Source organism: Mugil cephalus, chromosome 23 (genome assembly GCF_022458985.1).
Source record: "Mugil cephalus isolate CIBA_MC_2020 chromosome 23, CIBA_Mcephalus_1.1, whole genome shotgun sequence".
NCBI classification, from domain to species: domain Eukaryota; kingdom Metazoa; phylum Chordata; class Actinopteri; order Mugiliformes; family Mugilidae; genus Mugil; species Mugil cephalus.
The window spans coordinates 14362149-14379258 of NC_061792.1; the positions used below are offsets into that span (position 1 = coordinate 14362149).

At 38.1% G+C, this 17110-nt stretch overlaps 2 protein-coding genes across 2 annotated transcripts; both read right to left on the reverse strand.

The window, feature by feature from the left end:
- Positions 1 to 2194: 2194 nt before the first annotated feature.
- Positions 2195 to 5750, reverse strand: LOC125000921 (cell adhesion molecule 4-like). Its single transcript, XM_047576685.1, has 4 exons — positions 5599 to 5750; positions 5062 to 5140; positions 3856 to 3891; positions 2195 to 3718 (listed from the first exon to the last, which is right to left on the reverse strand). The coding sequence occupies exons 2-4, from the start codon at positions 5126 to 5128 to the stop codon at positions 3519 to 3521; spliced, it is 303 nt and encodes a 100-aa protein (XP_047432641.1). The 5' UTR covers positions 5129 to 5140; positions 5599 to 5750; the 3' UTR covers positions 2195 to 3518.
- A 755-nt stretch (positions 5751 to 6505) lies between these two features.
- Positions 6506 to 8972, reverse strand: s100b (S100 calcium binding protein, beta (neural)). Its single transcript, XM_047576686.1, has 3 exons — positions 8813 to 8972; positions 8370 to 8564; positions 6506 to 8280 (listed from the first exon to the last, which is right to left on the reverse strand). Exons 2-3 carry the CDS (start codon positions 8511 to 8513, stop codon positions 8134 to 8136), a joined length of 291 nt encoding a protein of 96 aa, XP_047432642.1. The 5' UTR covers positions 8514 to 8564; positions 8813 to 8972; the 3' UTR covers positions 6506 to 8133.
- Between the last annotated feature and the right edge of the window lie 8138 nt (positions 8973 to 17110).

The window sequence follows — 17110 nt, forward strand, 5'->3', positions numbered from 1 at the left end:
GTGCCAAAACCTGCACTTCCACAAACGTCCACTAGGGGCCGACTAGAGTTTTGAGCGTGATATCGACCAACTAACGATGTTATATTTCACTTCTTTCCTGGAAAGATTTTGTCATATTTACTTTCTACAATTAAATGAGCTTGATGAAAGCCTGGAAACCACCAACAGTCTCCAACCGCGCTGGAGTTTGAGACTCAGCAGCAGGTTAAATAAATCCCTTGTTAAAACTGATATATTTTCACATTCCTGTAAAGATCTTGTGGGACCGCCGGGCGGGAAGCCGGACTCTGCCAAACCAGAAATTAGCCAGCACTCCAGAGAAATTCACAGTGTGTTTTACGTCTTTGATTTCTTTCCTCAAAACAATCGCAGCTCATTCTTTCCTTGGCCGCCGCTGTGCTGTTGTTACTGAGAGCACCGCTAACTCAAATTGATTTGACAACAACAGCGAGCATGTGAGTCACAGATGAGATTTCCCAACCCGAGCCCCCATCGCTCGGCTTTTTTTAAAGGAGGGAAAAACCTGAGAAAACTTATTTGTGCGCTAACCCCGCTGAGCTGCCAGCAGAATAATGGAGGCAAAATTAATCAACCATCACATGGCTCATTTCAAAGGTTCACTATTAACAACTTAAACACTCGAGCAGCTGCTCGGTGTCAGGTTTGAATGCAGAAAGTGGAGAAGGGCACAAATAGAGATGCCTTCACTGTCTAAAATGGGCATTTGTTGATGCATTTAGAATTTGTGGCTTCGGCTGCTGCAGCTTTGAAACACGTCCACTGTTTATTTATTGAATCTAGCAGCACAGGAGCAAAAAATTAAACATTGCATCATCTTAAATCATGAAATTTACACCCATTAAAGCTCCAGAATTAAAAAAAAAAGAGTAAAGTTTGAATAGTGCAGGTGGAAATTCAATTTAGAATTTGCAGTTTCTGCTTTTTAAAACCAAACTTTTTGGCTGAATCAACTTACATTTTCCACATTAGACTTCACCGAACTAACAAATATCAACTCCAGCTACTTAAAATGTCGTCTAAACGTTCTTATCTTTGTGGGAGGATGCTAACGACGTGCTAGCAGGGCGCTAGCTCCCACTGATAACCCGTGAGCCGCTGCAGCATGAGTTCTGTTCAAAGGCAGTTTATTAACGGGCGTCACATGCTTTTAATTTGCGTCTTTTATTAGCCGATAAACGCGCAGGCGTGATATATTTACTCTGCCACTCCGGCTGTGTGTGTTTAAATGTTTAATGAGGTAACCCGAGCACAGAGGAGCTCTCATAAGGAACAGGTTTAGATCAGAGCATCAGATTACTGCAACTTTATTTAAACATCTGCCCTCTTTTATTTTGATTAATTGTTTCCCTCCTTCTATAATTTTTATTATACATCATAAATTTAAATAGTATTGCTCTTGATCAATGACTGTAAATCTGTGCTTTGGTCCAACACCACTCCCTGCAGGACAGTAGCAAGAAGTAGTTTCCTCAATGTAGAATATATTTATTATTGATTTAATTGATATTTATTAGAAGCAAAGGAAGTTGAGGCAAAAAAAAGAGAAAAACTTTAACAGAAAACTGGAATTTTATATATTTAACTCTTAATATGTCATTTATTAAAGCTCCACAATAACTATTAAACTGTCATTGTGGTGTTTCTTTAACAAGGAAATGTAGAAAACTTTATTATTTTTAACCTCCAATGTATTTTATGAGGTAAGAGTGAGTAATGGTGCTTTTTATCATGTGCACACTGAATAAAATGACATAAATGTCTCTATCTGCAGATATAAATGTTGCTTTATATCTCCATTTAAGTTATAAATAGAATATTCTTGACTAAATATATATGTAAATAAATAAAAAAAGGTTATTTATTGGCAGGTAGTTGGTGTAAAAGCAGGTAAACATGTCGTGATGCAAAGAAAACAGCTGGAGTCACTGGAAGTCTGCGGTGACTCAGAGTTAAAACGAATCATCCCTCCGAGTCCAAACCATGTCATCATGCTCAGACTGAGAATCTGGCAAGAAAGCGAGAAGCGTCCGGACCACACACACTGAGATTCTGTAGAAATGCATCTTAGTTTAAAGTACGAACCACAAGAATGAGGAGTGCAGTTTTCCGTTCCGCCACAAGAGGGCGGAGTTTCACACACACACAAAAAAAAAGAAAAACAGGAGGTAAAATGTATCAGAAAGTTATTATCATTTATTAAAAAAGACTTGTCTTCAATGCACACAGTAGAAAATCGTCATCAGGGTGTTTCTATGTTATCAAAAGGAGAAGGTTTGACAGTAATATTAGTGACTTGGAGCTGCAAAAGGTTTAGAAATCAAAAGCAAAGTCTACAGAAGGACGTTACAGACTCATACACTGTAAAAAAAAAACTTTCAACAAAGCAAAACATCCTTGTATTAAAGAAATACGTCCTATATTTTGTTCAGAGACAAGAACTTTGTGCTTATTTTACGTATTTTTGTCAATGAAAAACACCTTCACCCACGGGCAGATTATTTTTTCTTAACACAGGATGATTTGATTGGATATAAGAATGTTTTGCTTCTTTCCAGTGTAGATAACAGAGCGTTTCCTAATTCCAATTCAACTCCAAGAATTTGAAGTGAATTTGAACTGAGGATGCAAACAGGAAGCAGAATTTGCAATTCAAACTGAAGGAAGTGGGATTGAAATTCCAATAAATTCTGTGAAATTCAAATTGATCATTTTGGCGTCAGAACAAGACGAGACTGTTTCACACATTTCATCCCAGTAATTATCACTATGAACTTTGTGTACACTTTAAATTTGATGTATTATAACTTTACAATTATGGAAAACGGTGAAAAAGATACTTCATTTCCCAGAATGCTTTACTTTATCCAGGTATTCAAAGTCTCTCTGACTGAGCTAGTTTCAGTTTTGCATAATTTGGTCAAAGAATATTATAAGTATTTTAAGTATTTAAGCCAAAACATTTGTTAAACGTGACAAATTTCTAAGGAATTTCTCTTTAATTTAATTCCACTTCCTGTAATTCCAGTTCAGCATCCTGTAGGGTGGAGTCGCCTCGGTTCTGCACAAGCCTGCTAGATAAACTCGTATGTTTGAGACTGAAACAAACAGAGTATAAAACTATAGCCAGCGCGTGGACGGACACAGCTCTTCTCATGTTTGAAAAGTAAATACCGCTCCGTCTGGGTTCACAGATCAGCCTGGGGCCCATCCGGCAAAAGTTTCCCCCCATGTATCATCTCTACATCTCTCATTAAGTCAGTGGTCGTCACTTCCTGTTTGCACGGCCCTTTAAGGTCACTTAAAACACAAAAATAGTCTAAATGTATTTTCTAAAAGTTTTGTTTAGTTTCTTTTCTAAAAAGTTGTTTTTTTCTTAGTTGTCACGTTTTGGCACCTCACAGCCACTTTTTACACTTCACATTTTAAACGGTTTGAGTCGTGCAGCTTTAGAAAAATAAGGAATTTAAAAAGCCACACAGTCCGTCCTCTCGCTCATCTCATTCCTCCTCTTTGGGCTTCAGAGGTTGTTTGCTCTGCAGCACCGCGTCAGAACCGAGCGACTCTTCATCCTCTTCGGCGTCGCCGATGACGTAGTCGTCCGTCTCGTTGGTGTTGTACGAGCCTTTGTTTCTGGCCAGACACCACAGCAGAACTCCGACCGAACAGATCACCACTAACAGCACAGCAACGACCGATCCTGCAACGGTGACAAGAAAGTATCAGAGCGGGAAGGTAAAAATCATGGCTGGAGGACGGAGAGCGCACAATTTAATCGTGCAAAATCTCCAGTTTTGCAGCATAAATACACAAACACAAGAAGAAACGAGTTCTTACCTCCGATTAAAGCTGCAAAATCTTCATCGTCTGTGCCTGAAAAATAAGTAAAACAGCTTTAAATCTCCCTGTGGACTGTGTCACTCTGCAGATTTTCATTTCTCAGCCACCGCGCCCTCTGTTAAATCATCCGGAGGAAGCACAGCAGCTGATTCTTTTTTTTAATTTTTTTTTTTTTGTCAGCTCTGAATCCTGCCATGCGTGGCATTCAAACACCCTCCGTCTATTTTAGAGCCTCGCTGTTCACAGAGGAGGCACAATCGCAACTTCCCGAGATTTTAGACCTTAAATGTTTAATATGTGAAGGTAAATCTTGAGATTGAAGTCAATAAACGCTTAAAATCGTTGAATTTAGGAGCTCTTTTCAAACTTTCCCACTATATATTTACGTTTAGGGACATGAAGCAGCAGTGGCGTTGATAGGAGGTGGGTGGGGTTGATAGTGGGTGGGCCAAGACCAACTTGCATCAATAACTTTGAGGAATCAGTTAAACCAGATAAAGACTTCTTCAAACCTCTAGAAGCTGCACCGTCCACCACCAAATACTGCTACCGGCTGCAGAAACAGCTGCATATAAAAAAGTAGGTTTGTCCGTGCTGTGGAAACCAGCAGGTATCAGTGAGCCGGCTCTTATCTCCACGGCGACAGACCCCCCGAGGCGTCACACTCGCTCCTTCCCATGCTCCTCTCTGGCATCGGGCTGATAAGACACTCCCCGCTGAACACACAAACACCTCGGCCGCTCCGTGGGTGTGCGAAGTGTCAATAATCGAAAGAATAATATGTGAATCCTCTTTGTAAATTAGACGCGTTAGATGCTGGAGGACGTGTGCAACTTATATATCCGTGTCTTACTTCCATTAGCTGCTTAAATTAAGCTCAAATCTGCACAAACTGTCGAAAACAAGAGGGAAAAGTTCTGTCTGAATCTAATAAAACAACTTCTTCAATCAGAAGAATGAAGAGCTAACTCCGTCCACGTGCTAGCAGTGTCTTTACGATGCTGCAGCGGGGTTACCTTGGCAACCGGAGCCTGGGACGTCACCTAGCAACCTGTGGACTTGGTTGGAACTTTTCACATGAGGACGAGGCTCCTGTTTGCGCTCTTTAATATTTATGTTTTATATAAATACTGAGCGTTATCGGTCGTCTTTTTTTTAAAAGAGACACATTCTCACGTGTCATATATATATGAATGTATGTACCTATTGTCACCGTCTTGTTTAAAACCTCTTCCGCGTGATCCAAAGACGAAGGGATTGAGTCTACCATGATGACGTCCACCTGGAAACAAAGACGTCGTCAGAAAATGTATAAAAATCATTGCAGATATTTGAGTGACAGTTTATTTTTCACAGCTAGTTTTCCTCCAAATTATTTCTCTTAAGTTCCTAAAAAAATGAGAAAGAAAGTTCTGCACAAATAATGTTGAAATGTTGTGTGTTTACTTTCAAATGAGTCCAAAAACTGATGATAACACATTCAAGTGACATTTTTCTCGCAAAACAATCCGTTCTATTAAATCCTGTCAAACAGTGCAACTCTGTTTTTCACACATGAATCATGAACTTGAGGAAATTGCACGGACAATGTGACAAACATATTGTTGATGTTTGTCTGCAGAGTCATGCTCCAGTAAACCGTGGATATGAAGGCGAAAGTGAAGTTTTTTCCTGAGGATCAGAGGTTATTTCTCGACTGCTGAACATGACAGAAGAATAATAATAAAAAAACAAACTCACCAGCTCTGAGAGTCAGAAGGCAGCTCCTCATTCACCCACAACAAGAAGAAGAAGACGTAGAAGAAGAAACACAACAGAGCTCAAACTAGGCACACAACTCAAACACACTCACAGAAGGGTGTGGTGTCAGTCCCCAGAGTCCGGGTTCTGTTCCCCCCTCGACCAATCGCGGCGCTGGCTCCACCTTCCTGACACCAAACAGCCTGCAGATGTCCGTGCAGCTGACAACGCCTCTTGCATCATCTGCTAATGCACACACATTTTTATTTCTCTCCGTGTGTTTAATGAGCCGAGGAGCCTCTGGCCTCGTGATGTGCATCTTCTTCTGCAGAATATTCTGGTCAGAATCAGACGTCGATGTGTGCAGAGCAGGACGAAGAAGAATAATTAAAGCTTTGTCTTGGCTGCATGATTGTTAACCCCGATCCTCCGGCTCTCACGGCTCCCGTCAGTGGGTGGGATATATTAGGGAACAGGATGAACATTTTGTCCTCAAAGTTGATGTTAGAAGGAGGAAATAAAAACATTCCAGCGGGGACTTTGATAAGGACCAAACCCTCAAGTTCACAGTGTCAACTTGGTCTCTGAGTTCCACTTTTATTTATTTATTTTTGCTAGCATCAGAAAACAGCAGGCAGGTGGTCATAATGTTATGGCTCATTGAGCTGCACACTAAAAAGTAAGTAATATATTTGAACTTATTCAGTTTTCTAGGGATTTAAATTTTCTTGGAAGAGAAAAAAACAAACAAACAAACAAAGTGCTTTTAGGTTTTGGCAAATGTTTAATATTTAAATTGGGATTGAACACGAATTAATTAAGAAATCATCCTCATAAAAATTACTCAGATCATCAGCAGAAGTCCTGAAGGTAAACTAAGAGAAGCTAAACAAATGAAACCAAAATATTACACTTGTGTAGTTGTTTATTCAGAAAAATGAGCCAATATTACATATCAGTGAGGTTACAACTTAATTACAAAGATTAGACTTGACGAGCTTCTTAATTAGACGTTGTTGCCTCCTCAGATTTGAAAAGCAAAACCTCAAATGAAAAACGTTTTCTAGCCATTAAAAGCTTTTAATACTTTAGTGGACGTTCTTAATTGTCGATTTAAATCTACCAAAGGAGCCATTTTTAAACTTGTGCTAGCCAATTAAATATTTTTATATAGAAACTAATTTTTGTGAATTAGCTTCAAAACTATATTCTCCAAACACTGAAACCTGTAAAGAATGTAGTTAAACCCAGTGACCCGATTAGCTTGCTAGCTAACTTTTTAAGATTTAAAGGCCTATTGAGAACTTTACTAGCCATTAAATGATTTTAACGCTTGGACACATTTACAAGAAACTTTCAGTCTAACTCTGTAGCCATTTCTAAACATTTACTAGCCAATTAAAATTTTTAATATGGAGCCAAATTGCTAGTTTTGTGGTTAATACCAATTGTCACTAGATTTTATTAACTTGTTAGCCACTTTTTAAAAATTTGGTAGTCATTAGATTTTTAAAAAATATTCAGTTGATTCTTTTGACTTAAAAATAACTTTCTAAATTCTGTGGCCTCCAAAAATGATTGATACAATGATTGGAAAATAAAAGTCATACTGAAGAATTTACCAGCCATTAAATGTTTTACACATTTACAAGAAACTTTCAGGGCAATTGTCAACTTAAGTCTAACTCCGTAGCCATTTTTTAAACATTTACCAGCCAATAAAATCTTTTACTATGGAGTCAAATGTGGTTAATACCAATGGCTACTTGATTTTATGAACTTTCTAGCCACTTTTCAAAATTTGGTAGTCATTCGATTTCTTAAACGTTGATTCTTTTGGCTTAAAAAAAAAACTCCAAAAATGATTGATACCACACTAGAAAACACAACATCAAAGGCCGTACTGACGAATTTACTGGTCATTAAATGTTTTTAATGCTTGCACACATTTACAAGTTCAGCTTTTTTAGCACTCGCCAACGTCTTAATTGTCAACTTAAGTCTACGAAAGGAGCAGCATCAACTCGGTAGCCATTTTTAAAACATTTACCAGACAGTTAAATCTGCTGCTAAAGAAGGTTACTTTGAAAGTTCGATAGTCGACAATAATTACGGCCTAAATTACTAGCCTGCTACGTAATCCATTAGCCACGTGGTGTAGACAAACAAGCTAGCCACTTTCAGACTCCTTCCTAGTAGCCAAACCTCGCAGACAAAGTTTCCGTTCAGCGTTTCTCACTCGCACGACTCAGATTTTACAACTTTACCGTCGCTTTCAAAGAGGAGAAACTTGCATTAGTGATTGCTCCGTGGCAAATCCAGCAAACACCTTAAAAAAAAAAAAAAAAAAAAAGTTATTTTACCTACTTTAGCTCAGCTACTTTTACATTTATAATCAAACAGGAGACGACGATGTCAAACGTTGCTACGACTAAACTGGACTCGTTGCCCTCTCCGCCCTCAGTCTTGTGCGTTGCTAGGCCTCTTTATAATTTACTGTAGCTCCGTCCTTTTGTCCCCCGTTTTTTTTTTTTTTCACTCGTCCTCGTGCTCGAAGAAGTCATGGCAACACACGGTCACCATGGAGACGAATGTCATGAACTCCTGGAAGTCGCACTCGGCGTCTCCGTCGGTGTCCAGGCTTTCCATCAGGCCGTCCAGCGTGCTCTGGTCCTTCACGTGCTGCAGGGAGTAAAAAAACGTGTTAAAAAGTCTTTTTTAAATCAGCCTCTTTTTTTTATTTTTTATTTTATTTTATTTAAATTTCCTACCCCCATCAGATCCGGGAGCTCGTCGTTGAGGAGATCCTTGAGCTCGCTCTTCTTCAGCTTGTGTTTGTCCCCTTCTCTCTCCGAATATTTCCGAAACACGGCGATGATGGTGGCCATCGAGGTCTCCAGGTCAGTCATCGTCATCTGGCCTTTTGTTTTTCGTTTGTTTTTCAGGAGGATAAAAGGTTTAAACACCTGATAAAAGAAGAAAGAGAATTAGTTCCTGGATCAATCTGGATCAATCTGGATCAATCGTTTCAAGGATGCAGGAAGAGTTTAAGAACTGTCATCCATCAAGTTTATTTGCATGAGGAAAAAAATGGAAAAACTAAAATAAATGAGGCCAAATGCACCCATTAAATATAAATGTAATAAAAGAAGGGCTTGAGAAAAGCAGTTTTCTGAGTTTAATCTCGAGATAAAACCAGGACTGACGCTCTTACCGTGATGCGGCTGCAGGACGAGGCTGTGAATCCAGAGAGCGAAGGCTGAGGATGAGGACTCCAGGATTTATACTGCAGTCATTTGTGGCTGGTGGCGTTGGTGGGAGGGAGGGTGGTGGTGGTGGTGTTGGTGGGGGTTGGGGGGGGGGCAGCGTTGAGCTGAGGTCAGCCAGGCTGCCGTTCAAACTTCTGGACCAATCCCTTCTCTCCACCTCCCCTCACTCCACTGCAGCTCAGCTCTGCCTCCGCAAACCTTCCCGTCAGCATCGTGATATCAGCACTTCACAGCCTCTTTTTTCTGTTTTTGGATTCTGGATGATTTGCACAAGTTAAATAGTGAAATCTCCATATTTTTTAAATTGCAAATCCAGCCTGCACTCAGTTTACAGGAGTGACGAAGTCGACGAGACATAAAGGAAACTGAAACCTTAGAAAACTTGCTCTGCAGACTAATACTTTTATATTTTCCTTATTTATTCACATTTTACATTATTAACAGGCATATTTAATCCATCACACATGATGTGTCTATTGTTATATTATTTGTAATTATTTATTTATTTATTAAATATCTTTGGTTTGTTTCTATAGGGTTTTGTCACACAAATATTTACATTTTTATTATTTATTCATTCAAATTTTGATTTATATAATTTTATCGGAAAACTGTAGCCAAAAACATTTAATGAAATATAAATAACAATAATAATAAAATAAAAAAAAAATTATCTTTTATTTTTATTGCTAAAAAAAAATAGCATAAAGCTGTGAGGCTGATTATTTTAATTTTATTTATTTTCTTTTTCTTTTATTTTCTCATTTTCTCCTCCACTCACCAGGGGGCGCTGCAGAGAGGAGGCAACGCTAAAACTTTAGCTAAAAAATAGCTCATATGGCTAAAAAAAGTAGCTCATGCCATAAAGATGCGAAGGAAGAGGCACATTTTTTGTAGAGGATTATTTTTATTTTTTATTTTAATATTTATTTTGGGTTATATACTTTTTAATATTCTCAAACGAACTGTAGACACCAGCCTCTGCCCATAGGGGGCGCTACAGAGAGGAGGCAACGAAAGTTTTGTAGCTCAGCCTGCCGCCATCTTGGCAGTGGCTAGCCCCCAGCTAACTCCTAGCTAGTTTAAAAAGGGGCGTGGCATTAGGGAAGCTAAGGCTAAAGACTGCTAGCAGCCTGAGTGGGTGATGAAAACTGGTTTTGCACCAGACCCTAAACATGGGGGAGGGGATTGATTTTTCGTGAAACAAGCCTCTAGTGGCAGTTCATGGAAGTGCAGCTTTTTGGATATAACGACGCTGGCATGGAGGCATCGTTTTGACAACCCTGAAGTATTTTCCAGGTGGAATCCATTCACCAAACAGCTCCAAATTAATTAAGACGATGAAATAAATGTGGGTCGTCCCTTTGATCTGGTTCTGCTTTCGCTTCGTTGCGTTCGGGTCCTGGTCCGACGACAAAGGCCTCGTTTCAGAGGAAGCGTCTGGCCGTGCATCTTAATGAAGACGCTCCTTTCACTGCTCCAGTTGGCCAGACATGTGCCCTCAGCAGCACAAAGAAAAGCCTGCAAACACATCTCAGGGAGTAAATATGGAAAAGAAACTCAGTCGCTCTGTTTTCAACCATATGTGCAGGATCCTATAAAACCTCCTAATATATCATTGGGACCAATCTGCTGTGGAAAGTTCTAAAAACTAGTTTCCTGAGTTGGACTTATTTTCACTTTATTTAAGAATATATCAGGGCTTTAGTTGTACGTGACATAAATAAAAACATGAAAACTTTACAGCTTATCAAAAAGTCAAATTTGTTAAACAGGAACGTCACATTTTTGTCTAAATGTCTAATGTCTAAAATGGTAATTTAATTTAATTTCATTTAATTTTAATTATTTATTTTTATTATTATTATTATTTTAATCTAATAAATCATTTGTTATTTTTACTTTTTTAATCAATGTCTAAACTGATAATTTTATTTAATTTTAAATATTTATACACTTCATCTTTAATATTATAATTATTAATGATAATTATTACAATAATAATTTGTCACAATGTCTAAACTGCTGATTTAATTTTATTTAATTTAAAATATTTTTATAATTTATTTAATACTTTTATTTTGAAATCTTATCTAATAAATCATTATTATTATTATAACAAAAGATTCACACATCATCTTTTACTCAGCATAAAATACATTTTGCATTTTTTGATGCATTCTAACTCATTAAGTTGAATAATTTTAATATTTTTAACATTGTCAGAGCTGCTTCCTTCATATTCCTGCCACTCAAACCGATAAATTAAACCTCCACCTTCACCTTCTTCAGTCCTGAATTCCCTAAATGAGCGGCGCCCTCTCTGACCTCTGACCTCTGACCTCTTTGTGTTCGCAGAGATCAGATCAGATCACAGGCGTCGTCTTTGTGCGACTGTAACTACTCTCCTCACGTGGACGTCTGCAGACCGTTTTCATTGTTCGCCCCGAACACTGGAAACTCTGTGAGGAGACACAGAGCGTCGTCTTTCATTTGCCCGTCTCCGTCTTCATTCGTCCATCTGTCAGATTCTTTGGTGTCAGAGTGAAACCTCGTGTTCGACAGGAAACGTTTTCATCATGGTTCACAAGACGACCATTCTCTAATTAAAGAAAAACTTTATTAGGGGCTGAAATGAGAGAGTTTTATTTGTAATTTTAGATTTTTTTACTTTTTGTTAGTCTTTTCTATTTTTTTGATTTTGATAGTTTAATATTCTTCCTATTTTCGGTTGTTTTGCATCTATTCTTGATTATTTTAACATATTTTGTGGTCATTTTGCAGTTATTTCTGATTATTTTGCGTATGTTGTTGTTCTTTTGCATCTGTTTCTGGTTATTTTGCATGTTTTGTTTCCGTATTGCAACTATTTCTGGTCGTTTCATGTGTTTTCGTGGTTGTTTTGCTACTATTTCTGTTTATTGTGTATGTTTTTTTCAGCTGTTTTGCAACTATTTCTGATTATTCAGAATGTTCTTACAATTTTTTGCAAATATTTCGGATTATTTTGTATATTTAGTCTTTTTTTCATCTATTTCTGATTATTTTTTATATTTTTGCAACTATTTTCCAACTGTTGTCGACTATTTTGTACATGTTGTTGTTCTTTTGCACTTATTTATGGTTGTTTTGCATACATCATTATGTAGATTTTGTTTCTGTTTTGCCACTATTTCTGCTTATTTTGTATATTTTGCATCTATTTCTGATCTTTTCACATATTTTTGCAGTCGATTTGCAACTATTTCTGATTATTTAGTAAATTCTTGGAATTATATTGGAAATATTTGCAGTTATTTTGTATATTTTGTGGGTTTTTTGCATCTATTTTCTGTTCTGAACATTTCAAAGACTTATTATTTCTTAGTTTTGCTTCCATAGATCTTTTGTTGTTTAATTCTATATCCTAAATCTACCTCCAGTCGTATTATTGACTTATAAATCCTTTTCGTTCCCATTTCCTCGCCCTTCGTGAAGCATTAAAGCCAAACCCCAGACAGACGTCTCAGACGACCTCGTTCTTCTCTCCCCTGTCGTGTCTCTTTCAGGTTTTTTTTTTTATTTTTTTATTTTTTTCATTTTATTTTATTCTCCCGGGAGACGAGCGTCCTCAAACAGACCCGGAGCATCCTCAGAGCCGGCTGGACTTGTCTCCGTGACGACCAGTCAACAGCATCTCCTGCTGGGCTGCAGAAAAGGTTGTGAGGCCGCTGAGTCACCACCTGGCAGCCGACCAACAACCTGGCATTAACACACACACTGGGGCCGATCGCTCCAGCTTCGCTCCGTCCTTTATTTACTACTATCATTAATATTATTATTTGTTTGCTTCCAGGGTCAAATAAATGGTCTCTGACCTCAACACAGGTAACTACAGGAGATCTGGGGCCTTTTGGGGTCGATTAGTTTATTTCTAGGGTCTGTTTTCACTCAGTTTTATGTCTCATGGTCACTTTTTTTGCAGTTTTGCATGTTTTTGGGGTCATTTTTGGGTCTGTTCAGACTATTTTGTTGTTGAAACATTTCTTGGGCTCAATTTCTTAATTTCTTTGGTCTGTTTTTGGCCATTTTGTGTCATATTTTGCTCCATTTTGTGTCTCGTGGTCATTTTTCACTTTATTCTTAACTTTATTGATCCCTTTGTTGAACCTCTGTTTGTTTCTGGGCTCTGTTTTCTGCCTTTCTTTGTCTCTTTGGGTGATTTTGTTTGCTTTATGGTCACTTTTTTGTAGTTTTGGGGGGTAATTTTTCTTCTCTTTGGCCAATTAATCGTCCTCCTCAGACATAAACACTTCGTTTATCTCCATTTCATGTCTTATGCTCATTTTTTTACTTCGTGGTCACCGTCTGTGGTCTCCTTCTCCTACTTGTGCATATTTTTGGGATCATTTTTGTGCTAATTCTGCTCCTCTTTAGAAGCATAAAGATCATAAAAGGCCTCATGATGAACCAAAACCAAATGAAACTACAACCTCTTAGAGACTGAGTCAGATTAAAACACTTTAAATCACCTCCTTAAACTCATTAATCGTGTTATCTTCAATAGAAAACATCAATAAAACACGCAGCATTTTCTCTTTCTCAGATCGAGACTCTTCTAGATGTGATCGAGGTAGTTCCGTATCTCCACCTCTAGGTGGCAGCGTCGCCTCAGTCTCACTTTAATCTCTTTGCAACAGGTGGCGGTGATTTCCGGCCTCAGGGATAATACACGGAAAATATAGAATGAGTCGGAATGAGTCGTTCAGCTTCCTTTTTGCATTTGCTTGCAGATATTTTCCATTTGTGTGGTTATTGTGGCTGGTTTGTATATTTCTGATCGTTTTGAACTTTTGTGGTTGTTTTTCTTTATGTTTCTAATTATTCTGTGTCCATTTTGCATATTTTGGTGGCTGTTGTGCATCTGTTTCTGATCATTCTGTGTGTTTTTGCGGTGGTTTTGAATCTGTTTCTGATTATTTATTTAGCTTTGCGTGCATTTGCAGCCATTTTGCATCTATTTATCATCATGTTGTATATTTTTCATCTACTTTGGCTTATTTTTGCAGTAGTTTTGTATGTTTTTGAGGTTTGTTTCGTGTCTGTGTGGTGACTTGACTTGAGTGTTGGGAAATGCTGAGAAACTAAAAATAGAGCAAACTTTAATATCACTTAAACTGATGACGTTGTGCTAAAAGAAGTTTACTATAAATAAACTACAAAAATGGTGGAACATGTTCGTCCCTCCATGTGTTCATGGTTCATGGTTTGTTTCTAGCGTCTGATTTTGATAATTTTGTGGCTTATTTATCTTTTTTTGCTTCACACTGAACAGTCTTGGTCTCTTTGTTGTACTTTTGTTTGTTTTTGGGTCAGTTTTGTTCATTTTTGGAGTCTGTTTTTGACCATGTTGTGTCTCTATGGGTGATTTTGTTTGGTTTTGTTTGTGTCTTGTGCTACTATTTTTCACTTTTTGGTCTCTTTTTTTGTAGTTTTCTATATTTGTTTGGGTCATTTTTGGTGACATTTTGTGTCTTGTAATCATTTTAAACTTTTTTTATATACTTTTGTTCATTTCTGGCGTCTTTTTTCGTCCATTTTGTGTCTTTTGGCATGATTTTGTTTGTTTTTATTCATTTCATGTCTTTTGCAACTATTTTTCCTTTTTCATGGTTCCTTTTATTTTGCAGTTTTGTATGGTTTTGGGGATGATTTTTGTGTCTCTGGGTCAATTTGTGCACGTCTGAGGTGTGTTTTCAGCCTTTTTGTGTCTCGTTCTGTGATTTTTGTTTTGTTAATTGTGTGTCTTGTGCAACAGGTTTCACTTTTTGTCTTTTTTTTGTAGTTTTGTGTGTTTTTGAAGTGATTCTTGGGTCAATTTGTGCACGTCCGGGGTCTGTTTTGAGCCATTTCGTGTCTCATGGTCCTTTCTTTTCACTTCATGGTCAGTTTTATTGGTGTCTTTGTTGTAGTTGTGTGTTTTCTGGCTCTAGATCATTAGAGAAGTTTATGATTTATGGTTCTAGTTGTGACACCGAGGTGGATCTGAACTGGCGTCCTCTCCGTCACCATGGCGACCTCCATCCGTCCAGGGCTGTAGGCGGCAGAGAGTGGCCATCTCATGGCACATCTACCCCTCCCTAATCCCATAATCCTTTGCTGCCTCCACTCTCCCCCCCCCCACACACACACCACCACCAGCCGATGGGATTAGAAGCTCCTGGTTTCTACCTGCTGGCCTACATCTCCTCCTCCTCCTCCTCCTCCTCCAGGTTTGGAACAATGACTACAGGCCACAGTGAGGAGCAGCTGTTCAGTCCTTTAGACCCTTTAGACCAGATCCTGGTTCTGATCCAACAGATGAAGAACTTGATGCAGGTTCTGGTAGAAAAGAGGAGTCTTCTGCATTGTCCTCCAGGGCTTCCACCTTCATTTTCTCCTCCTCTTCCTCCTCTCCCCTCTTTTCCTCCCCGTCTTCCTTCCTCTTCATTAATAAATATTTTAATGTAAACAAAAATGTAATTTTTTTGTCTCTGATCAGAGCGATTGATCAGGATGAGCAGTTATTGGTCCAGAGAAGTTAAAAGAAAGAGTCCCTCCTCCTCCTCCTCCTCCTCCTCCTCCTCAAGAGCTAATCCTCCACTCAGGAGCAGCAGCAGCAGCATATGGCCGTATAACGTTAAGCCTCCGTCAGGTTGTAACCGCCGCCTCCAGACTCTCAGAGGATTAATGGTGAGTTCCGGTTCACTGAGCTGCAGCTTCAACCTGAACTCAGAGACGTTCAGGAAAAGTTTCTCATATTATCTGACGGCTCCATAAATAAATAAATAAATAAATAAATAACCTGGACAGACGTAAACTCTTTTCACTCTCAGGGTTTTTATGGTGATTTACATCAGAATCTGTGGTTTCTGCTCCAGCTGAGGAGAAAGTCCTGCTCCTCTGGTTGTTGTGGTCATTTTTAATCTTTCTGGAGCTGTTTTGGATCCATTTAAGATAATTTTTAATCATTTTTGTTGCTGTTTTCCATCTATCTGTGGTCATTTTACATCATTTACTCTGTGTTTTGTGTCTCTTGGGTTGTTTTGTCTCTTTTTGTAGGTCATGTTCGTCCATTTCTTTTGACATCTTCTTAGAGTTGTGTTGCTATGAGCCTCTTTGGTCTTTTGTCTCTGGGGCTGGTTTGTGTCGGTTTTAGCTTGTTTTGCATCATTTTGCAATGGTTTTGACCACGTTTCCATCTATTTTGTGTGATTGTTTGTCTGGTTGTGGGTGTTTTGTGTCTCTTTGGGATGATTGTGCATTCTTTTGTGTTGCTTTGACCGTTGTTTTGCATCTTTTGGGCGTCATTTTGTTTCACTTTCGGTCTGAGATTTGCATGCATTTAAGATATTTTCGCTGCTTCACGTTGTTTTTTTCTCCATTTGTGATTATTTTGAAGGTTTTATGATCACTTTGAGTCTTTTCCCATCTTCTTGGTATTATTTTGTTTTGCTTTTAGCCTATTTTTTGCATTATTTTCTATAGTTTTGGCAACATATCCATCTATTTTAGGTAACTGGTTGTCTGGTTGTGGTTGTTTTGCATCTCTTTGGGATGATTTTGCATCTTTTTGTGTTGCTTTGACTGTTTCTGTGGTTGCTTTGCATGTTTTTGGAGTTACTGTGCATCTCTCTTTAACTTGTTTTGATATATTTGAGATAATTTAGTTGTTGCTTTGAGCCTTTTGTGGTTGTTTTCCGTGTCTTTCCTTCTATTTGTGGTCATTTTACATCATTTCCTGTTTGTTCATTGTCTCTGGAGTTTTTTTGTGACACTCATTTGAGCCTTTTGTGGTTGTTTTCCGTGTCTTTCCTTCTATTTGTGATCATTTTACATAATTTCCTGTTCATTTGTTGTCTCTTGAGTTTTTTTGTGACACTCATTTGAGTCTTTTGACTCCATTTCTATTTATTTCAGGTCATTGTGTGTCAGGTTGCAGTTGTTCTGTTTGCCGTAATGATTTTTGCATCTTACGTTTGCATCTATTTCAGATAATTTTGCACCATTTTTGTCGCTTTGAGCCTTTTTGGGGTTATTTTGTCTCCATTTGTGATCATTTTGTGTTTTTATTTATACGTTATTTTCATCCATTTTTACCTAAATGCAAAATAACAAAACCTAAACATGTAAATGTATTTTAAGGCCCCGTGACAGTTAATTTTAAATGCACCGTGTTGCTCCAGGGTTGAAGCAACTATTTAATTTTTGTGCCGAGTTTTAAT

Excerpts from the sequence above, each read along its gene's own strand:
- LOC125000921 (XM_047576685.1), bottom strand. The coding sequence starts at position 5,128 with ATGGTAGACTCAATCCCTTCGTCTTTGGATCACGCGGAAGAGGTTTTA. Across the intron at positions 3,892-5,061 it reads AAACAAGACGGTGACAATAG|GCACAGACGATGAAGATTTT; the intron begins GTACATACATTC and ends CTTATTTTTCAG. Across the intron at positions 3,719-3,855 it reads TTTTGCAGCTTTAATCGGAG|GATCGGTCGTTGCTGTGCTG; the intron begins GTAAGAACTCGT and ends TCACCGTTGCAG.
- s100b (XM_047576686.1), bottom strand. The coding sequence starts at position 8,513 with ATGACGATGACTGACCTGGAGACCTCGATGGCCACCATCATCGCCGTG. Across the intron at positions 8,281-8,369 it reads AGCTCCCGGATCTGATGGGG|CACGTGAAGGACCAGAGCAC; the intron begins GTAGGAAATTTA and ends TACTCCCTGCAG.